This window comes from Archocentrus centrarchus, chromosome 18 (genome assembly GCF_007364275.1).
Source record: "Archocentrus centrarchus isolate MPI-CPG fArcCen1 chromosome 18, fArcCen1, whole genome shotgun sequence".
NCBI lineage: Eukaryota > Metazoa > Chordata > Actinopteri > Cichliformes > Cichlidae > Archocentrus > Archocentrus centrarchus.
In genome coordinates this window covers 3,072,795-3,097,247 of record NC_044363.1, presented here as the reverse complement: position 1 = coordinate 3,097,247, position 24,453 = coordinate 3,072,795, and the positions used below count along the sequence as shown (strand labels likewise).

Genomic DNA, 24,453 nt, shown 5'->3' with positions numbered 1-24,453 from the left:
TTTTTAATCTATAGGAACACAATGGCAATCACATTCATATGTGCAGCTGCATCATTAAACATATAGATGACTAAGGCTTTAAATCTGTCTGTGGAGTTTAATCCATTTTAACAATGCTTAATATCTTAATTTTATTTAATATCTAATATTTTATGTAATATTTAATATCATCTCCATAGCCAAGAAAATACATGTACCATACCATTGTTTAAAAGATACATGTAGCTTCCAGATCTGACAGGTGACGCTAACTCTAAAATGCCTTAAACCTGCATTCCTTCTAATGGCCAGCAGGGGGCGAATCCTGTGGTTGCATTAACAAAAAAAGACTTTTGGTTGTATCGCAGTCTATGAGAAAATGAGCACACAGCTTCTTGGCTCTGTGACCTCTCTAAACACTTTTGTGATGTGTTTATGGGTTTCACATTGTACCAAATAAAAGAGTCATTTTAAGAGTGAGGAAGGAAGAGTCTACGGCAGGGGTGGGCAAACTTTTTGGCTCTGGGGCCACATTGATTTTTTTTTTATTTGACAGATGGGCCGGGCCAGGCCAGCACCAGATGCATACATATCAAACATAAACATAAAAAAAGCATTACAGTGTTAATACTTAAATTTACTTTTAGTGGGAACACTGTTGTTTTTGCCAGTGCACCGTAATCTGGTGTTAGTTTTGTTGCAGCAATTCTCAGAGTACTCGACATCAGTAATAATTATGATATGATTTGATTGGGGCAATTCTGTATCAATCTTCGGCGGGTCAGATTAAAAAGACCAAAGGGCCGTAGTTTGCCGACCCCTGGTCTAGGGTGTGCTTTTTGGCTAGCTATTTATCAATTACAAGTCAGTCTCTCAGTCTGATTCATCACTTGCTCATCGCATCTGGTTTCAAAACACAAAAATGCTCGAGGTTTCAGAACTGGACTTCAGTAACCAGGGACCGACTTTGCAGTGGCTGCGTCCATCTTTAATGCGAACCATGAGGAAGACGGACATTCTGTAATCCTATACAAAAAGTCATTTTTTGTGACAAATATTGAATATGAATTTTAAAGTTGATCATCTGGACATCAGGGAATAACTTTACCATTCACCTTTGGTTTGGCTTCCAAAACTAGTGTTTTTTTTTTGTTTTTTTTTTAAAAAAAAGGACTTGGATGAATTTTGTCAAAATAAGACAGTATTGACAAATTACTGTCAGTACTGCTTTCACTGTTTTAGTCTTCTGGGACTAAAGGGTTTTCTGGCAGAACAGTAATAAGTCTTAAGCTACATTCAGACTGGAAGTGCTTCACAGCGACGTGGTGATCAGAGACCACAGGCAAAATAAATATTTTGGGGGCCCAAGATCAACTTTTTCTCAACTTTCACGTGAGTGACTGAAGCAGCTACTAATGAGACAGAAGAATACTGGTGACATACATTTGACCTGGTAGTAAAAACATTAGAGTCACCTAGGCAACCAGAGCGTGGGATGTCTGCAAGTTACTAACCATCAGCTTTAAGCAATGTGTGAGGAATGAATCGCTTCCAGCGTGGATGCAGCTTAAGCATTTGCCTTATTTATACTTCCAAGCTTGTTTTTTTATGCATAAACATGGGCAACAGTAACAATACGGTAACAAGACATATTGGAGAACTTAACGGTTGAAGCTTAGGTCTTTAAAGTTCCCTCAAGCATAGACCTGCTGGGGCCTAAACTGACCCCTCAGCGTACCACACATATGTAAACCAGTGTTGTAGTCAAGACCACCTAACCCAAGACCGAGACAAGACCAAGACTTTTAGGGTCCAAGACCAAGTCGAGACCAAGACCGGTCTCGAGTGCTACAACACTAGTGCAAACCTAAACTAGTGGCTTCAGGTTATTTTGGTCTCCAGTCATGGTGTTTGTCCTTATTCCCCAAATAGTCACAATTTGTCTACAGATGCAGGTAGTATACTTGAACAAGGCAAAATTAGCCAGCTCAAACATGCAGAATTATCTGCTGTGGCAACTTCTTGTGAATAAGCCAAAGTTTCTTTTAATCATGCAGTACTAGACTGAAGAGACATAGTTGATGTGATAGTCTTCTAATAATAATAATAATGCATTAGTCTTATATAGCGCTTTTCTAGACACTCAAAGTCACTTTACAATTTCATGCACTATTCATTCACACCTCAATCATACCTGGTGGTGGTAAGCTACTGATGTAGCCACAGCTGCCCTGGGGCAGTCTTCTGTGGAAAAAGTAAGTGCCTTCAAGCCTGTAATAAGCCTGTAATAAATGTTGTATTGGTTTTGGCATACTGTCTTTCTGATCTCTGACAGCAGACTCGTTTGACAGGCTTTCCATGCAAAATTCCTTAAACTGCAAAAAGTTTGAGGATTCTCTTGGATGTACCGTCTATTTCAAATAACCACAAATATATTTTAATTGGCCTTTGAGGCCATTTCCACTTTGAAACATTCCATTGTGGATTTGCTGTGGTCACTGTCCTGTTGAGAGGTCCTCTAACATTTCAGCTTCATCTTTTGGACAGATGGACTTGCAGTATCTTCAAGCACTTTGTGTTCTGCTTCATATATCATGTAGTATAATCACAGTGAAGCAAGCCCCAAGGCATTAAAATTTCTACCACCAAGCTCAACAGTTATTCTCATGAAAAGCTGTGTCAAGCGTATCTGCTTCTACTGTGGCCAGAAAAGTCTTCTGCCTCACCTCTCCAGTTATATCTGCAGATTCTGCAGGATGAATGACGCTGACTCTATTGTGTCATTCATCGCACATTAATTAGGACTGGGTGTTGTTTGAAATTTTATGATGAGGATGTCTGCAGTTATAAGGAAACTTCGACTCAAGGTCCAGCTGGGTTTGGCTGTATTTGGGATAAAGAGTCCATCACAGAATTTGTTGTGTGACCAGTGCAAGGCTGGTTGTGTTGATCCACACCAGAGCGCAGATGCTCAAACCAAAATGCAAAAATCAATTGGGTGTCTGATTTGAACCAGACTAAAGAATGAAGATTAAAAGAGGTCTAAACGCTCAGTGGTCAAAATGGAAATGAGAGATAAATGTGGACAGATATGGAAGTAGGGGTCAAAGGTCGCTGGCTTAACTATCCCACTTTGAAGATTGACGCAAGAGGAACAACGTAGGAAGTGCTTCAGTGAAGAAATGGGAACCTGTGGACGAGAAATGGATTTGTTTCTGTTTAAAGGTTTGAATGTAGTCAAGGTTAAGGGTTAACAGATGAATGTAGGGCAGTGGACTGGCTCTGAGTGTGTGTGTGTGTGTGTGTGTGTGTGTGTGTGTGTGTGTGTGTGTGTGTGTGTGTGTGTGTGTGTGTGTGTGTGTGTGTGTGTGTGTGAATATGTGAATATGTGTGCATATATGTGAGTGTATGTGCCTCCATGTTTTTTTTCCATGAAAGCTCATGTCTGTGTGATGTGCATGTGTGTGACCTGCTCTTTGTTCCTGTGCTCGGTGCAGTAAGGAGAGTGGACCGTTGACGAGGATTAATGCCCAACATATGGCAACCCTACGGGACACACACACTCACACACACACAGACACACACTGCAGTCATTACTCTGAACAAAGAACTGTAAGGCTAATGAGAAGGCGATATCATGTGTCCTCTATACACACACACACACACACACACACACACACACCTTAATGTTGCTTACACATGGATGGATGCAGATGAACACACACACACACACACAGATAGACACACACACCTGGTATTGTCACATGTATCCACTGTGTGTATGTGGAGCTGAAAGGTAGCAGAAGGTTGTTGATGGAAAGGTTTTAAGGTTTGAATGCAAACACCTGCATGCATAAGTGTGTGTGTGTGTGTGTGTGTGTGTGTGTGTGTGTGTGTGTGTGTGTGTGTGTGTGTGTGTGTGTGTGTGTGTGTGTGTTGCTGTGCAAAAGAGAACAGGGCGTTTATTGCAAAGATGAGTTTGTGTATGATTGAAGGTGGAAAAGGTGAAGCAGAGTTCAGAGGAAAAGTGAAGGTTCATGTTTTCATTTCTTCATGCTCCTCTGCCTCCCTCTCTCCCTCTCTCTCTCTCTCTCTCTCTCTCTCTCTCTCTCTCTCTCTCTCTCTCTCTCTCTCTCTCTCTCTCTCTCTCTCTCTCTCTCTCCCTCTCTCTCTCTCCTGGAGAGGTGTGTGCGTGTATTTTTTCTCACATTCAGATCACACCCGAAAACATTTGCAGACGTTTTCTCTCCACATCTTTTAGCACACTTTCTCTTTTCTCTCTTTCTCCCTACCTCCCAGTGGGATTTGACCGATATACAGTAGATGACACGTTCCTGGAAAACCGCAAACCATTCTGTAGTGTTCTGCTGCTGTAGTAGCTGACCCTTGTGTAAGCCCCACCCTTGATAAGCTCTTTTCAGACTTGCACCCAGTTTCCATTTATCTGATGGCTTCATGACTGAATAAAACCCTGGTGATTTTTATGTAAAAGAGTCACAATGACAGTTTTATTAATTGGAGAAGCTATGTTAGCTGTGAATCAGTATTTTAGGATGAATATTCCTCCACATGTAGTTTACATGTGTTTACATCTGGACATTATGAAAGATATCTAAGCTAGGCCTCAGTCTCATGGGCCTTGAGACCAGTTGCTAGGGAAAAATTCAGTCACCGATCGGTCTCTGTGCCTGCTTGAATGGTGCTTTATCAATCAATTTCACCATATTTGTTTTTTTCCCTTGCAACCAGTGGATGCTAACCAGTCTCCAGGCCTATGTGACTGAGGGAGGGCCTACACTTCTTAACTTTATTAGCTTTAGCAGGAATATGCCAGTTTTCTGTTAGTTATTTTTAACTATCGGTCTTGCTTGATTTATCGGAACAACAAGTATTAAAGTACAGCAAAGTCAGTAAATTAGCTTTAACTAAGGTTAGCTGTAATTGCGCTCAGTCTAAGAAGGAGGGCAAACTGTGCTCGCGCTAGCACCATGACACAAGTGGCTCAGCATTTCCTGATTCGACCGTCGTTAAGCAGACATGCTTTTTCTTTTTTTTTCCTTTTTCGGGGCATGTTGTGTGTCACACGTTTGTTGTATTTAATACTGTAAAGTCAATGGTAAAAGGCTAGCTAGCTATACGATTTAATGTTAGCACCTTAGCTGTGTCCAAATTCAGGGTCCGCATCCTTTGAAGGACCCGGCCTACGTAGACCGGGTCCTTCGCAGCCCACGAAAACATCTTAAAAGTTTATTTTGTGTCACAGAAACAGTCATATTTCAAACTTTTTTGCCGCTCTCCTCCGCCATTGCGTGTTTGAGTTTTGATGCGCAGTGAATCATGGGATATGGTCGGCCACGAAGGATACACCGGACCCATCCTTCAAATTCGAGAAAAGAAGGACGCATTCGTCGACCGCATTTGGAGGAGTCTTTGAATTTGGACAGCCTTCGTCGCCTCGCTGTGACGTAATCGGCCTACAAATGCGGCCTTCGAAGGATGCGGCCCCTGAATTTGGACACAGCTCTTATGTTAATGGCGGGAACGTCACCACTTTTGTACATTTATTGTAAAATTTTTAGTTTTGTAAAATAAAGCACAGCATAATTGTTTTATATTTCTCCGTTTCACATCTAACCTGCTGTATATGTTTTTAGCTTCTTCTCTTTTTTTCCTAATCTCATGCAGTGACACTATGTTGAAGTCTTGAACAGGTTTTATTTTTTGGCCTCTCTGTTTCTCTCTTTCTCTTTCTCTCCCTCTCTAGGTGTAAATGACTTTGGACGGCCATCTGTTACTTAGCCACCCTGCAGAGAGTTGGCCTGCATGCGCACCTCCTCAGTGTGCGTGCCTGTGTGTGTGTGTTTGTGTGTGTGGCTTCCTTTATGTTTAGCTGCACGTGTTCAGTTACTGTATTCTTGTGTTTGAGTGTGTTTATTTATGCCTTCGTGCACATGCATAATACAGTAGGTTATGAATGTGTGTGTGACAGAAAGGGGAGGGGTGGGGGGGTGAGAGAGATGCTTGAGTGTGTTGAGTGTTTATTCAGGTTCACTTGCTCTTGTAGAACATGTATTCTGGTGCTTATGTATGTAAAAAGGATGCTGTCTTACATGAATGTTAACATATTTGCAGCGTTTCCTCCTCTGTCTGTCTCTCAGTGAGGACTGTAAGCTCCTTAAAATCTGTCAGCAGATTTAATTATTTTGGTCCGTTTCCTTCCTGCAGCTTCTTCACAGTCAGGATTTCAGAAACACTGAGGTCATGAGACAGTGTACTTCATAGTTTTGCGCCAGCCTGCTCGTCTCAGGTCTTTTAGTTTCTCCAAAGGGCAGGATGAAATATGTTGATGAGGCAACTTTACTTTTTTGCTCTGAGTCCTTGGAAACTTGTCCGCCCGACACAGCTGACAGTGTCGATATCTTTATATGGAAAATAAAGCCTTTAGTCTTGAACTTGATGCATGTGAATGAATATTAAATCATTATCCTATTTAACCTAAGTGCTTTGAATGGTATTGTTACTGTAATAGTTCAAGTGTGGGATCTGTTATGGATCATGTATCATGTTTGATGCAGATGGTCTGAGAGGCATGCAAAGATTATGATGGCTTCATTTTTCTGCGCTCGACCCTGGAAAATCTTATCCTGTAACTAATCCCCCTTTCTTTTTTGGTCTGTCTCTCTCTTCCCCTCCAGCTCTCGTCCGGGCCGTCCTCCCAAGCGTTGTTCTGGTGCAGGGATCCAGGAAAGCCCCAGGCTGCTCCACCCGGGCCTCCCCGGCCTGCTGTCCCCCAGCCTGCTGTCCCATACCGGTAAGAGAAAGAGAGAGAGATATGAATGATCTTCTCATTTTCTTATAATTTTTTTGTTTGTTTTTGAGGACTCAGTTATGGATTTTAGTGATAGTGCCCTCCACTGGTCAAAGTAATTATGACAGGAAAGACAAGGGAATTTGGGGTGGATGGATGGGTCAACCACCTCTATTTGATGCCAGTTACTCTTAATAAGTACTAATCTAACCCAACCAAACAAAGGTGGATTTATTTTTTTTTTTGCACTTCTATAATATGGGATCATATGCAAGCATAAACAGTGTTAACAGATGGACTAAAAATTCACACAAGTTCAGATTCTGTAACTTGTAGGGACTGAAACGGGCTCTTTGATGCTTAATTTAAACATATGGTGCATTTGATGTTAATATATCCTGTGACCTGACATTGGAAGCCCCTGCATTTCCATGAGAATGGAGAGCACAGGCAATGAGGCAAGTTTTGTAGATGATAGATAACATACAGCGCAACGTAAGGAGGACATTTCCCTCTTTTCATATAAGATGCAATGATGAGTGACGACTTCATCACCTCTACCACCTGTGGTAAAGCACAGTGCACTGTTATACAAGCAGTGTAAGAGCAAACTGAAAGATTGTGGGAAAATCCATGGGAAAAGTTGTTTCTATGCCTGAAAATGCACAGATCTCAGTGGTAAGAGTGTAATGAACTTGGACTGTATCATCAGCTGGTCAGAGCTGTAGATTTTATGAATTCTGTAGGCAGTTTTGCACCGAACTGGAAGATAAAATACGACTTTGCAGCCCTTAAAGCAATGGCTGTACACAGATTTGAGATCTTGAGATGCTTTTTCAGTCATTAGTCAAGGTTACGTACTTAATGACCAGACGGATTTGAGTAAGAACAATAAAAGATTTTCTGATGCACTTTTATGAAGAACTAATGAGAAACAAACAGTAGCTTTATGACTGAGTTTCCATGCATTTCTAATAGTGTTTCTGGGTGTAGTTTGATTTGATTAACTAATGTCATTAGCTGTGTATGAATATGTGGTTGTAGGAACATGTTCCACTAGTGTTTTTGGTTCAAGTTTATTCATGCCCAGTCTTTCTACCAGCTAAAGGATGACAAACATTTAAAATGACTAAAATGCTTTTGTTTTTGTTAATATATAGCCAAATATTACAGCAGTTTTCATAGTAAAGTTTGTGTTCCCCACTAGATTTAGCTGCTGGTTGGCCATTAATGGGTCACAACGGTCGGCTCACTCTGTTACTGTGTTTCCGGGACTGTTTAATGGATCTAATGTGTGTCCGGCTCCGTGTTTGACACGTGTTTCAGTTTGGGAATTGGTGACAGCTGCTAGAGGAGCCAAATGCTGGCCTTTGATGGAAAAATGTATCGCATTGTTATGCTCATAATTTCCAGAGAAACAGATCAGTAACACCAATAAAGCTTCATATTGACACATTTCTCTGTGAGCGTTCCCATTAAGATCTAGCATGAATTCAGATTCAACCATATTTCAAAGAAAACATATTTTTTATTTTTTATTTTTTAAAGGGACAGTTCACCCAAAAGTCAAATATATATACCTTTCTTCAGGCCTATAGTGCTATTTAACCATCTGGATTGTCTTGGCGTGAGTTGCCCAGTTGTGGATATATGGGTTGTGTTCTAAGCACTCGCAGTGTGTTGCTCATAGCACCAAAAATACATTTGAAAACTCAGCTGTAATGTCTCTTTCCAGAAATCACGAGCTGGTTACTCTTTAAAAAAAAAAAAAAAAGATGCATATCTTGATGGAAGCAGATTCCTGTAGGAACTGTTTTCTTTGTAATGTCCACATCTGCCGACCAAAGAAGCGTGCAGATGGGTCTTTCCATTATTAGATCAACCAAATCTGAAAAAAGTTCCCGCTCGATCCCCTCAGAATCAGCTGTCTTCAGCTTTTTTAAAGAAGCCATGCCAAATTTTTCTTTCAGTCTGTGAGAATGATCCGAGTTACAGGCCCTTTTAGAACATATGTTAGTTTTTTCTTGCTCTATTTAGCTCTCTTAAGTACAGTATTTTATAACCAAATTTGAGCATTATTATCATGGGACACATCATAGTTTGAATGGAAAAACTGCACCAGTTTAATGTCTATGATGCAGAGTAACAGACACGCATTGGTACGCTGGATGTTGGATCTGTTTTCCGATAATTCACTGGAGAAAACTTCAAAAAGTGCATTTTGGGTAACCTTTCAAGGGCTACATTAGCATGTGGGTCTCCTTTCTACCTACATTTAGATACCAGGTTCTTCTAGCTATGATTCCATCTGTGTAAAAAAAAAATCTAATATTAGATATATGATAGTTTGACTTTATCATGCTCTTTAAAGAATTCAGGGTTTTCTCTCAGCTCTGAAACAAAAAGCTTTCACTCTTCCTGCTCTCTCTCGTAGTTCTAGTTATTATTTCTCTTCCTCCTGCTTTCATTTCTTCTTTCTTCCTCTCATTATCAGGGTTTTCTCTCTCTTCTCCTTATATTCAGTAAATTCTTTCTCTAATTCATCCTGTCGGTGCGGTTTATGCATCCCTTCAGCCCGCATTTTTCTTTTTCCATTTCCCACCCTTGCTTTTCCCTCTCTCCCTCCTTTTCACCTTACCTGCCTACATTTCCTCTTTATCCTTTCTTTATGAGCAAACAAGATGGCAAAAAAACCCACAAAATTTCCCCCTCCTGTAGCCACAGAAAGTGAAAACGGAGGGAATGCAAAAGATAGAGGAGGGGAAAAATGGAGAGAAGAAAGGAGGGATGTCGCCAGAGGAGATAATGAAACCTAAAAACGACTGCCAAAGTACTGAGCAAAAGATGGTTGGAAGGACGAAAGAGTTGGGGGCGGGTGGGTGGGGATGGAATCAAGGCAAGAAGTGCCACAAAAATGGCGGGATGGAAAACGGATAAAGGAATGAAGGGATGATGTGACGAAAGAGAAAAAGATGTCATAAAGCGAAGAAGACGAAGAGGAGGAAAAAGACCTGCAGAGAAAGAGAAAGGGAGAGTGAACGAGTGCAGATTGCATGGTGGTGTGATGAATGACACGTCTCTGGGGTCCCACTCCTCCATCTGTCCATCCCTCCCTCCTCCTTCCCTCACTGTGTCCCTCTTTTCTTCCCTTCCTTCTTCCTCAACTCATCTCCCGCCCTCCTTTCTGCTCTCTGTCATTCAGGTCTTCATTTTCTACCTTTTTTCCTCCTTTTCTCTCATTTTTGTTCCTCCTCCTACATTTCCTCACATTATTTCTTCCTATTCCCTTTTCTTCCCTCCTTCCTCTTCTTGTTCATTCCTCCTTCCATCATTTTCAGACTCTTTCCCTGTACAGTATTTCTCCCACCTTTCTCAGTTCATTCTTTCCTTCCTTTATTTTGTCCCTTTATCCCCTTTAATCTCTCCTTCCTGTCTCTCCTTTACTTCTTCCCCCACTTCTCCTTTTCCCTCCTACTTATTCTACTTCCTTCCTTCCTCCTTTTTATGCACTTTCTTTCCTTTCCTCTCCCCTCCCCTCTTCTTTCTTTCTTCCTTCCTCACCCTTTTATTTCTTTCTGTACTTCCTTAACTTTTCCTTCTCTTCCTTTCCATTTCTTCCCTCCTCTTTCCTCCACTCATCTTTCTGCTTCCCTTCTTTCTTCCTTTTCTCTTTTCCTTCCTCACATTTTTATTTCTCCTCTTTTCCTTTCCTTTCCTTCCATTCCTTTTGCTCTTGTACCCTTTCTATCTTCCTTGCCTCCTTTTACTTCTTCTTCTATACTCCCTCCTCCCTTTAATTTTCTCCTACCCGTCCCACCTTCTTGTCCCCCACCTTGTTCACCTTCTTTCTCTTCTTTCCTCTCTCTGCTTCAGAGTTAAACTTGGCATCTCTAACCACACTTCCCTCTCCCCTTCTCTTCTTCCTTCATTCTTTCACTCTTCCTTGCTTTTCCCTTGAAATTTTCCTCAGTTTTCATACTTTTTCCCTCGTGTGCCTTTTTTGTGTCCTCCATGACTGTCTCTCTGTGCTTCCTTCCTTCCCTGCTTATTTCATTTTTTTTATTCCTAAAGTCTTTCCACTCATCTTGCCTCTTCTAAACTTTGTTCTCCTTCACTCTTCCTGCTTTTTTTAAGTTCCAACTTCCTTGTCTTATTCCTGCCTTTTTTCTTCCCTTCTCTCCTTTTCTTGTCATCTTTCTTTCATTTTATTTCCTTTCCATTCCTTTTTTCTTCTGCACTTTTTATCTCATTTGCCTCAGTCCTTGTCTCCTTTCACCCTCCATCATTCCTTTTTGCTTTCCTGTTTCCTACCCCGTCCCTCCTTCCTGCCTTCCACTTCATTCTCATCTTCTTTTATTTCTTTCTTCATTCCTTTGCACCCTCTTAATTTCCCTCTTCCCTCTTGCTCAATTTTATCCTCTCTCTTGTCCTTTCTGCTTTTTTTTTGCCCCCTTCTCCTTTATGCTCCTCCTTTCTTTTTTCTCATTTCCTTTTTTGCTTCCTTCCTCATTTTTCCTTTCCTCCTTTACATTCAGCCTTTGATTTTCCTTTATCTTTTCATCTGTCCAAATCTTTCTCATTCTTTCTTCTTCTCTCCTTCCTTTTTATCTTTCATACCTTACCTCATCTTCCTCCTCCACCCCTTTTTCCTTCCTTTTATTTCTTCCCTCATTCCTTCACCCTTTGCTTTTCCCTCAATTTTCTGCCTTTTCCTTCCTCTGCCCTTGCCTCCTTCCACCTATCCTCTCACCTCATTTCAGTCCCACTCTAAACTTTCTGTTCTCTCCTCTATCCTTCCCTCTTTTTCAGTTCACCTATCCTTCTCTTCTTCCCATCCTTGTAATCCTCCTTTTTTCCTTTCCTGCCATTGTGAACCTCTCACTTTTCTTCTCATCTTCCTTCCTTCTCATATTTCTTTTGCGTTTCCCTCTCACCGCTCTCTTTCCTTCAGATCTTTCCCCTCCATCACCTCGCCAGTTTTTCTCCTCCATCCTTCCCTCCATCCCCTTGATAGTGACTGTCGGCCTCCTTCTCTCCTCCCTCTCCCTCTACAGGATTAATAAAACATGGTTTTGTTTAGTGACATATGGACACAGCTCACTGTGGCATACTAATGACACACACACACACACACACACACACACACATCAGGTGTGTGTGTGTGTGTGTGTGTGTGTGTGTGTGTGTGTGTGTGTTTGTTAAACATTAGTGGAACCCAGAGACAACATTTGCTCACTTATGATCGCTCATTAGCTCACACACATACACACAGACACACACGCATGCATGCACAACATATATAACACACACACACTTGGCAGTCGTCAGATGTCGCATTCTGTCTCAGTCACACACACACACAGAGTTGGTCGTCTTAGTGGCCCTGCGTCCATGGAGACACCACGTTGCTGGGGGAGACGGGCTGTTGTTTACGACCTCGCGGGCGCCACAGCGATGGGGGGCATCGGCCAATCGCAGATGGACATTTATCACACGGTTAGGAAACATGGAGAGAGGAGGAGGAGAGAGTTTGGAGGAAATGGTGAGAGAAAGGCAGAGGACATAAGGGGAGAAAATGAAGAAGAAGAAGACGGGACAATGAGGAGGGCAGAGATGAAGGGAGATGTTGGAAGAGAAGCAGGGATGAGGGAGGAAGTGGAAAACTGCACAAGGAAAAGGTGGATGGAAGATGTTAAAGATAAAGGAAACCGGCAGATGAAGAGAGGGGAAAAAAAGCAAAAAATAAAGAAAGAAAAAGGATAAAATTGGGATACAGTAGAGAAGAAATGATAGAACATAAAGATGAGCGAGAAGAAGGGAGGGCAGGAGGCGTAAACAACAGCGAGAGAGTGATATCAGTTTAATTGGCCTCATCTTCCTTAACAAAGACGCTGCGATGATAAGCGTGGGAGTGTGTTTGTGTGTGTGTGTGGTAACCTATGCAGGGTGCTGCGGCACTCATTTGACTTGTTAATTCGCTTCAAAAAACAGCTCAATGGTTCGCCTTGTCTTCAAACACACACAGTTCACAAACACACACACACACACACGGCTACGGAGATGCATAAGTGCATCTTTTTTTTTTCTTTTAATACACACCTATAACGGACTTTGTATGCATCCACAGTCAGTACGTAAACTTCTTCTTTTGCACAGTCTTGTGCAAATACACCCATTTTGAAGTGATAAACACATCTGGCTGCATGAGCGCACACGCACACACACACACACTTACAGGCACTCTGTGTAGGTTACAGATGAAGTGCTTTCAATCTTGTCCTGAAAAGAATACACTCGTCTGAGGACTCTTATGTGCACCTGCAGAGAGAGAGAGAGAGAGAGAGATGAAGGAGACAGAGCGGGAGAGCGAGAGGGAGGGAGTAAGGCTGAGGAGGACTAAAGTGACATTAAGTCTTTTTTTTTATCCTTCCCCTCCTGCTGCATCACTTTTTAATCGCTTTTTCTACATAAAACCTGTGACGTTAGCAGCGCCTCCCATAAAGGGCCCTATTATGGCTTTCCTTATTTTCAGGTATAAAGATACTGTTACAGTGGTGGATGCTGATATTAACCATGGCTGAAGGCTGCAATAATAAGGCCAGTATATGTACAAGTAACACCTGTAGGCCTAAAACTCACTTTATTAACTCTCATTTACATCACAGAGAGGGAATACGGTCATATATATCAGAGGTCCCCAACCCCCGGGCCGTGGACCGGTACCGGGCCGTGGGACATTTGGTACCGGGCCGCACATAAAGAATAAATAACTTAAATTATTTCCGTTTTACTTGTTATCTGCGCCTAAACTATATTTTATTTTGAAAAATGGGCGGATTCGCTCCGTTACTTCCCTCCATGACTTCCTCTTGACGTGTCAAGACGTTTCTGCTCACATGATACGTCACCGCTAAAATTAAACCCAGAAGCTTCAGGCCTGTCTAACGAAATCGGTTGGTTGACCTACATAACGCTTCTTTAAATTTTTGAGTGCTCAACAAGAGTAGAAAAGCGCTATGTAAGAACTAGTCCATTTACCATTTTTATTTATCAACACCGGGGATAGCAGTGAGGTAGACCCAGCCATCAAACTGACTCTCCAGCGCTTGACACCGCGGCTCTGCAGCCACGCTCCATGTGAAATCGGCGCGAACCCAGTCAAACCAGAAGCCAGCAAAAATGAGTATCAGAGAAACAAGCTCAGGGGGCTTACACTGATTCAGTGTTATGGTGAGTTGTATTTTTCATGCGCTTTATACAGTAAAAATCACCTAAGTCGAAGTCGCACAAATCGGGTTTTTGCTCTAGTTGGATGGCATCTGCAGGTCCTGATATTTCCTAACATTAATTCCAATAAAATCATCACATAAATCCGTCGGATATTCACCTACCTCGGATGAAAAATCTGGTCCCATTGTAATAAATTTCCAGTTAAATGTGATCGCATAAACTGGATGAGTTTAGCGCTAAAACCCTCCTCAGCTCCTGTCCGCCCACTTCCATGCATCGGCTCGTTCATGCACAACTACACACACACTAACAACGCCTGGAAATTGTTTTAGTGTTTATATCAGTTCATTTCACCGGGGACAATCGTGGCAAGTGTAAGCTACAAACTTGCACTTACGAGTAAAATTTCAGATTATAAAATTTGCAGAAGCAAATTCATAGATGACGCAGAAGCCATTGCAGCGAAATTCGATAATAGACCCCAAACTGGGCCATTTGAATCCGACTGAGGTGATTTCTACTGTATTTGTTTTTGCGGTGTATCTTATTTTGAAGGCATGTTTTACCATGGCTCTAACAGCTGACCAGGGAGCGCTGTGGGCAGAGAGCCTGTTATTCATGTTGAGGCGGGATGTTACGAGAACGCTGCTGATAGAGTTGCATACGAATACAAAGTGGATTCCCGTTTTTTATTATTATACGTAGAAAATATCACACTTGGTTATGGTCGTATCATTTATTTTGACGTATTTATTTGCCACACCTTAAAAGCCGGTCCGTGGAAATATTTTCTAACACTAAACCGGTCCGCGGCTCAAAAAAGGTTGGGGACCACTGATATATATGGTCATCTCAGGCATACAGCTCTGCCTGTGAGCACAGAAGCTCCACCCACCTGCTGTTAAAACCTTCTGTTTGTGAGGATCAGCCAATCAGACGGAAATTTGCTTAAAATTATTTCACATTTTTTAATCACAGTGAAAAAGATGGTATTATGCCATAAGTCACTTGACAGATAATAACTACTGTTATTCAGGAAACTTTATTCTCCAGATTGTGAGCGAATACGGTTTAAAACAGCTTTTATGTTGTTGCCACGGTGTAACTCTGTCTAATGCAGTAACCTGAACTATCCACCAAAGTGACCAATCACATTAGGCTGCATAGGCTACGCCCAAATGGTCAGAAGTCAGTTTCTTCACGGGCGTAGAATTTGGTTCCACGCGCGTAAAGCTTCCTCACGAGAGCGTGAACCTGCAGCCGCGCGTGCACAGCAGACACTCGTGTGCGCCATGTTCCTTTGTGCGCGCCGCTGAGTTCTACGCACACGAGTTGTTGCATGAATACCTGCGCTCGCAGAATGACAGTATTTGCTCGGATTATGTTTCAGTATTTCACCTGCTCAAAACACAGATAAATACTTCCCGCATTATGTAAAATAATATGTGGGATTTACAATTACACTTAACAGAAAAAGTAGTTAAACAAATACATTTCACACACCGTACTTTGAACTTATTCACTTACTAGAGGATGTCTGAGAAGCTGCAAAAACATGTTTTTTCACCATTTAAAAAAAAAATTCTTGAAATTGCAAGTTTTTGATTTCTATTTTACATTCTTTATTCTTCAGAAATAAATATTATTTTTAAAGACAATCAAGCCCTTACTACTGAGTTTATTAGGCAATGTAACTTTAGTTTTAATGCTCCTTTAATTACACAACAGGACCATAACCTTTGACTTAATTTTGTAAAAGAAGCGGTTTCTGTTCACATTTAAAAGGCAGTTGAACCCTAGACAATTTCTTTAGAAATCCTAACAATTGACTAACCATCTAAACAGGGTACTCTAACCACAGACCTGAAACCATAACTACTGACTTTAAACAGGCAAGCAAAACCACAAACTTCAGACAATAGAAGTACAAATCATTCACACTAACATGCATCACAACACACAAACATAGACTTGAACAATTAACAGTAAGTTAATGGGTAATGGAAACCATAATAACCATCTCTAACAGGCCATGGAGTCCCTTAAACATTCACTTTTTTTTGGGTAAAAGATGCACTAACCTTTACCTTTAAGAGCCTCTTACCATTACTAATTACTTTTGCCTGACAATAGAAGTTCAAACTTGGTAGCCTTGCTTTGTCTAAGGGAGGTAATCGGGTAATAAAATCTCTAACCAGTGGCTTTATGAGCCATCAGATCCCTTAAATTGTTCATCTAATTAGAAAGTGTAGTCCAAACGAATATTTATGAAGCAAGAGAACCCATAATCATTGATTTTTAGTTGGCAATACTACTGACCTTTAACCTCTAAATCACTAATTTTATTAGGTAACCCCTAACAACTGACTTTAAACAGGCAACGGGACCCTACTCTCATATTTTATTTCTTAACATTTATGAGACCTTAAGTCAGATTTCCCAAGAGTGAAAGTAATCTCTACTCACATTTATCAGGCAGTAGAACTTATAACAATGGACCAAAACAGGCAATAGAACCTATAATCATATATTTTTAGTATACCTAATGACCGTCTACTGTTAAGCGATTAAATAAGCAGTAAAACCCCAAGACTTTTGACTTTGAAAGATGGTAGAATGTTTATTAGGCAACAAAACCCCAAACTCTAATATTCAAAACCCAATAATCACTGGATATTACAGTGAATAAACACCCTAATACTGGGTTTCATTATAATTCCCAGTGTTTCAGGCAAATATCGTCTTCAACGGGCTTTCAAATCCTGTTTCTGTTTGACTTAAATCACTGACCTACAAATCCAGTTGTTGTTCCAGTTCATAAAGAAACCTAATGGAAAAGTTTGTATCGATTCTGAAGACAAAATGCAATCCCCAAGCCTCCTAGTTTAAGCTGTTCAAAGTCAAAGACTTTGTAAAAACAATGACTCTACAGCTACTGTCTATGCCCATTTGAAATAGCACAAAATGGCGGCTGCAAAATGGCTGCAAATGGGCATTGTGGACGTTCAGTAAGAGCTAAAGATGGGCGACCTAAGTGCCAGAGCGCTGAGCTGAAATCTATTTGACTCAGCACAAGAGCAATCGACTGCATTTGTAAATTGGCACTCTCAAGTGCTCGCCGGAAGAAAGGGAAGGGGGGGCAACCAACAAAAAAGCCAGAACAGTGTGTTTCTAAATTCAGAACACAAAGAGCAATTTCTCTGTTTTCCTGTTTGTTTTATTCAAAGTGTCACTCTGTCTCTGAGAGCACGTTCAGAGCACTTCGTCAGAGATGTAGGTGCAGTGGATTAAATATTTACAACCACAGCCAAATGGGGTGGGTTTCACGCGAGCTCGGGAGGGGGGGTTCAGGACTGTTGACTATCACCCAACGGCCTTCACCAACAAACTCAAAGCTATTATAAACCATCCAGACCCACTGTGGAGGACACTGTCAGATCTCATTCAGGATATCGCCTGCCATGTGGTGGATGCTTTTATCAAGAAAGGCCTTTCAGTAGCTAAAGAAGGTACATGTTTGTGATGATGGCTGTAGTGTTAAGGACTTAGTCCAACTATTGTATTATGTAGGACATGGACTTAAAGTTTTTGTGTTTAGAACTGGGTGCTGGGTTTAGCATATGAAATGTATCATGAAGTTGCAAATCATTAAAAATCAAAAACACCCCGTGGTTAACTATTTGATAAGAAGTCTTCACTGAACATGATGTCCTGTAAAAAGTTTGAAGTGTTGTGGGATTTTGTGCTGGTGCTTTTTCAGTAAGGAAAAAGTCAAAGAACTAACAATTAAGGACAAAGTCAGATCTTATCTAGAAATGACAATCATCATTGTTGCATGCAACAAACAACAAGACATTTCAATCCAAATCAGAGATTCCCACCTGCTGTGCAGTGAATATAAATGTCTGTAATTTACAATTTTGCAGCAATGCATCTTGAAGTTGGAGGGATGACATGATGCCAGAAATTTGATGCTTGATGCTAAATAAAGAAATGCATATATAAATATATCCGCCATAACATGAACACCTCCTGTCAAATACGGTCTAGGTTTTCCTCCTGCTGCTGTAATAGCTTTGACCCATTTGGACACTGGCCATCATTCACTAATATGTGCGTGGAAACATTCTTACCCTGTAAAAGAACAAGTGCGTACAAAAAATTACAGTTGGATTAATGACACGTGTGCACCAGCCTATTTTCTTCTTATCACCGTGCATATGTTAGTAGATCAGGTTCATTCTCAGCCAGCAGGCTCATGCAGCCTCCACACAACCTGCATGCTACCTGCATACCTCCACACCCAAGGGTGTAACTTTGGGTCCAACACTGGGGGGGGTTAAGCGCTCTCTGCCTATTTATTTATTTATTAAATCATTTACTTTTCTAAAAGTATTCAGGAGATTTTGGATTAACTGTATTAGAAATACACTGTAATGCTTTTACTATGTATTTATTTAACTTTCTTTGTATTTACTCTGCACCTTCAACAATTAAGAAAAGGCTTACATTTTTCCTAAAAAGTCTTTTATTTATACAAATTATGCTGAATTTCTGCAATCATTTGATTAAAATTGATTCTCTAAATATGTCCCTTCTTTCATGAACCTGTTTTGTTTTTACTGCCAATTTTGCAGCCCCTCATTCCACTTTTAAAGAAACAGTTTTAATTTGGCCAAACATAATAAATACAATATTTTACAGCAGTCTGTTCTCCACTGAGCATGTGAGAGTTTAATGCAATCTTTACTATTAAACATGTTCTGTAGAGAAAAAGGTTTTAACTTGATGTGTTTAAAATATAACGAGTCTCATCCTGGACCTTTCTGGGACTCTCATCTTCAGTCCTGATATCAGTACTAATATTAGTTATTAATAACTAAATACATAAAATGTTATGTGTGTATTCACTTGAGTAAAACCATATACTTGTTTAATGAGTTTAGTTTATTACATATTACAGGTATTGTACTGAGCCGCGTGTGTGCAAATAACCACTTTAATCTTCTTTTTCTTTTGACTCCTTGTCAGATTAGGAGCAGCAGGTCTAATGGAGCTAAAATACCTGAACCAGTATTCATAGTGTGTCTGATACACAGCGGCATAGTTATTAAATCAGCAGCCAACAATACCTCATTTTGATTTTTCCACTTTTTACAAGGGGGTGTTGTCGACCAACAATGAAAAATTGTTGGTTGTCTGCTTTTTGGCGCTCTTTTCATTTTTTCGAACTACACCCACTGCCCAGCAGCTGCTTCCACAAGCAAACGGTGAACGCTGCCACTTGGTAGAGAAAGCGGGTTGGGTGATACCAAGTCTTTGTGTGGGGGGGGTTACATTACCAAATGATTAAACATGCTAGTAACACCTTACATGAAAAAATAACATGTTATTCATGTAAGGTGTTTTTTTGTAAACTGAAATGATGTGACTTTTATAGTGATTAGATCAGATTATTGGGGGGATCATAACCCCTCTATCCCCCCGCAAATTAAGTGCTTGTCCACGCCCCTATTTCTCCAACACTTTTACATCCAGGTGAAGGGGAAAAACACTGACAATATTCTGATAGATGCCTGCACTGCCAATAAAGCAGAAGAAACTGAAACAACTGAAACAACTGTGTCCTAAGAACAAGTCAGAAAATGTGTTTCCACTGGAGTGATGAAAGTTAAAGAAAAAAAGGTGAGGTTCAGACTGAATAAACTGTGATTCCAAATATCATTTCCCCTGAGACTCACCGTGGCTCACGTTTGATTCCAAAGTTTGTTTTTTCAAAGTTGATATGAAAATAGAGTAACAGGCTACAGGAAAAAAGAGGAAAACATGTAGAGGACAACGAGCACATCCGTGGGTCAAGAAATTGAGCACATGCAGCAATGACAGAAGTCAGTTTTTAATGAAAAACAAGATCATTTCAGATAAGATAAGATGAGGAATACTGGAATATGTTTAAATTAAAAGGTTCCAGCCTACACCTTTTTCTTTTAGCATTTTGTTTTCTTTACATGCAATTTATTTTATTTTATTTTTTTATTTAGTTGTAATTCTGAGCATTTTGTGGCTTATGGTGTTTTGGAAAACTAACTAATGACCAAAAGGCAAAATAATGATGATAATTGTTATCATTATGATTATTATTATTATTAGTAGTAGTAGTAGTACTATTAGTCTTCACTTTAAAGATGTGTGTTTAAATGTTCTAAGACATATGGGCTGAATAAGCTAATACTAGGCTTTATAAATGTCATGAGTGCCTTTGAGCAACTTTCAAACATCAACCTAAACACATTGTTAGTATAGCCTTGAATTCTGTATCCAGACCTGGATGTCAGCTGAGGTTTCAGGTGTTTCCTTCTCTTTAGTTGGTCACTCTGTGGTAGCTGGTTTGGACACTGGTTTTCGGTCCTTTATGTTTTTGGACATGTAGAATTTTAATCAAAGGACTTAAAGTGCTCAAACAGCCTACATTGCTGCATGGCTAAAATAATACCACACCAGTGAAAACTTCTGATGATTTCAGCTGGTCAGTAAAAGGTTTCACATCTCAGGACTCATGTTTTCAACAAGCTGATTTTTATTTATTTTTGTTTTTTTTTAAGTTCTGATCATCAGCATAACCTGACTCAGGTTATGCTGATGATTCACTGTTTTCTCTATTGCGACCTGCTCTGTACTCAGTTTTTTTTTTTTTTCACTCCTTCATCTCTTCTCCTCCTCTCCTTCCCAGCGTCCGTCCTTTGGAAAGCATTACGATGCATGAGATGGAAAAAAGAGATGGGTAAACGACGTGCAGACAACCCACAAGGGAATGCTGAAACACACACACACACACACACACACACACACACACACACACACACACACACACACACACACACAGTTGAAGGCAAACTGGAAAATATATATTCTCTCCGTCCTACACACACACACACACACACAAACACACACACGCACACACACACACACACACACACACACACACACACAGTGGCCATATGATGCGTGTGCCTTTGAAGCAGTCTGTCAATCAATCACACACTAATTCCCAAGGTTTCGTGGTCGCCATTAGGGACGGGGGTCGATGCTCGGTAACCGTGGACACAGCGGACAGCCATCGATCTGAGAGAGGAAGAGAGAGTGGTGTGTGTGTGTGTGTGTGTGTGTGTGTGTGTGTGTGTGTGTGTGTGTGTGTGTGTGTGTTTGATAGTCATGATGGAGAACAGTATTGTGGCTCTGCCTTCGTTATTGATCTTCTTCTGGTTGCATTGAGGCGAAGCGGGCATTCTGACTCTGTGTCCGAATGTGCGTGTGTACATGACGATCAAGTGTGTGCATGTCCACCCATGTGTATTTCCTGTATCTGTAAATGCAGCTCCGTGTGTGTGTGTGTGTGTGTGTGTGCGTCTGTGTGTGTGTGTGTGTGTGTGTGTGTGTGTGTGTGTGTGTGTGTGTGTGTCAAGGTGTTCCTCAGAGTGATCAATGTGTAAATGTAGTCTTGACCCCACAGAGGGACTCTATTTTCCATTTTAACCTCCTCCACTTGTACCGCTCTCTTTGTTTTCTATTCCCAAGTGTTCATTCTCAAATTTGAAAAACTTGAATGGAACATCTTCACTTTCACTGCAACAACATTAAAATGGCTCATTTGTATTCATTTTTCTGCTTTTGTGCCTGCAGGTTGAGGACAAAATAAGCTTTTCAGATGAACCTAATTATGATTAATTAATTAATAAATCTATAATAAAATAATATTCAACTTACAATGACATGATAGGGTGGGGTAATATTTAAAAATTTTCCAAGTGGCCATGGTCAGTCCAACAAAGGATGATTTCCAATATGTTATTTTAAAGGTCGCCTAGCACCCGTTAAGTGAAGGCACAGGTGGGAATTATCTGTGTGATCTTTGACATGTGATCGTAGCAGAGAAAAGCTAGCAGGAGGAGACTATCTTACTGATAGCTTGTTAGCCTAGAACAGGGGTGTCAAACTCAGTCATAGGATGGGCCAAAATTGAGTCGCGGGCCGAACAGGATTAAAAATAATAATTTTAATCAGCAATATGAATTTGAATGGCCAGAATACAGCAATTTTTTCCTCAACACATTAAATAAAATATAAAATTTTCTTCAAAAATCATATCAGGAAAAATTAATATATTTCAAACTGATGAAAATGTGCAAATTTTTCAGGTAGAAACTGTGAAAAAACGGAATTTCTACACTTCACAGTTGAAAAAACGCCGCGTAAACTGTGCAGTGTGTCCAGTTTCTCAGCAAAAAGCACAGCTGTAAACACAGCGGTGGAGACATGCTCTGATTTTTTATTTTTTTTTTGGCACTCACACGCATCCCTGAAGCTACACGGACGTATTAAGATGCTTCATTATGTTGCAGAGAACGGCCGACTCACACAGCCACCTTTCATCCCGGGGCCCTGCTGAGTCTTTTACTTTACTTTTCATGAAGTTGACAGATTTCCTCGGGTAGCTCATGGCACCTGTGTGATAATGCATGTCACCAAATTCAGAAACTAGTTCCTCCGAAATTGCCAATGACTTAAACCTTTGCCTCTTACAGAGTTCAGTGTCTGTTTTATGACGCATTTTGTCTTCAGGACTTTTCCTGCTGTGTGAGCAGTGATGCACTGCCAGCTCACCTGTGCAGGTCTCCCTCTGCATCTTCTCCCACATCTGTCCCACCAATTCGCTCTTTTCCCCCGCACATTGCAGGTGAGGAAAAGACACACGTGGTTTACCTCCAATGTCAGCGATCAGGTCCTCTGCCTCCCACCTGTTTGGAAAATCCCCGTTTTTTACTTTTCATTTGGTCATTTTTGGGGGTCAGGCTAGCTTAAATGTCACTGTAAAAAGTGCTGACTGATGTTTTATCCACTGATCACTGATCAATGTGTCATTAACAAGACAGAAAACAGGTTAGCGCACAGGTTTTGGCCCACACGGCAGCTGTTGTGGTGCATTGTGGGATTTGTAGTATAAGTATTGGGAGTGCTATATACCTGCGGGCCATTAATAATCGCTATATGAAATCGTCTCGTGGGCTGTATAAAATTATATCGTGGGCCGAATGGGGCCCGTGGGTCTTGAGTCTGATATATATGGCCTAGAAGCTGTCTGGACATGGGTATGGAGACTTTCACTGTGCTTTGTCCTGCAGTACTTAATGTCAACCATGCAGTGACTTTTATAGAAACAGAAACTGGATCTGTTTGAGTGTTTTACTTTGGTTGCTAGCAGATTGCTGTGGTTGCCTGCAGTTTGCATGGAAAGCACAGACTTGTCTGCAAACGCTCACCGACTATTTTCGAACAAGTAGTCTGTAAAAAGTGGGATATTGGAAACAGAGACCTTCAAATTAAAAATCGCACCTTTTGAAACATTGCCTGCAATGCTATGACACAGCTATCATTCTGAAGGCAAATATATATATTTTTTTCCAGGTTTTAAGGCCTCTACACAACGGACACAAACTTTGCGCAAATGTTTCATGCGTTAAAAATATTTTTTACACTTGCCTGTTCTTGCAGTCGTTCACCGACCTCGTCATTTCACAGGATGAATTTACAACATTTATTTTTTCAGATCAAGTTAGATTTTTATGATTTTCTCAAGTGAATAAACAGATCTGACCAATCAGACTGCTGATTGGCTCTCTGAAATTATTTCTCTGCCTCCTCAGATGTGATCCCAACTCTGCCACCAAGAGCTCAAACTGCCACACTGACATCCTAAAAGAGGCCGTGATGCAGCTTCATGAACCCAGAATCTTTTTCTGCCTTCTCTGTTTCTTGTTTCTTGGTCTCTTGGACCTCATCACACCATCTCTTCATGTCGACTGCATTTTTTTTCACAGTGTGTTTTATGGGGACGAATTATTTGCAAAAAAGCAACGCGTAAAAGTTACGTTCGCATCCAAAAGATTCTGAATTTCATGTCGTTTTTCGCAATGCATCTGGTGTGTAAAGGCCTTCAGTATTGCTTGGCTAGTAGTTAACGAGTGTTTCCAGGCAAATTGGTGTCTTCTGTGCAAACGACAGGCAACCGTGGCAATGTGCCACCAACCAAAGCAATGCCTGGGAGGTTTTTGGTGCAGCACCTTGTTTGTGACTGTTTTCACTTAGTGACAGTCAGCAACCTCCAGGAACTGGTTGCCAACTGGTTGGGGAATACGCTTTTTTCCTTTGTGAATGGTGGTTGTTTCATGTCCAACATGGCAGACAGCTCTTAAATAATGTGTGTGTTACATTCCAACAGCAGATGAGGCTAATGGGGAAAAGCAAAATTAATTTTGCTAACAAATTAAAGTAGTAGACAAGTTGAAGCATAAACCTGGTGCTGGATGAAAGTTTAGCTCTTTTGAAGGGAACATTTGTTTCCATCTAATAATAATTATCTTGGTCACGGTTTTCTATCT

The 24,453-nt window shown here is 40.8% G+C and overlaps 1 protein-coding gene across 1 annotated transcript in view; it reads left to right on the top strand.

The window, feature by feature from the left end:
* Window positions 1-24,453, top strand: part of dachb (dachshund b) — a 121,137-nt gene that overhangs the window by 57,085 nt on the left and 39,599 nt on the right. The window contains exon 2 of the mRNA XM_030753805.1: window positions 6,675-6,790. Coding sequence (XP_030609665.1) covers window positions 6,675-6,790 — 116 coding nt within the window. The remainder of the gene's footprint in view (window positions 1-6,674; window positions 6,791-24,453) is intronic.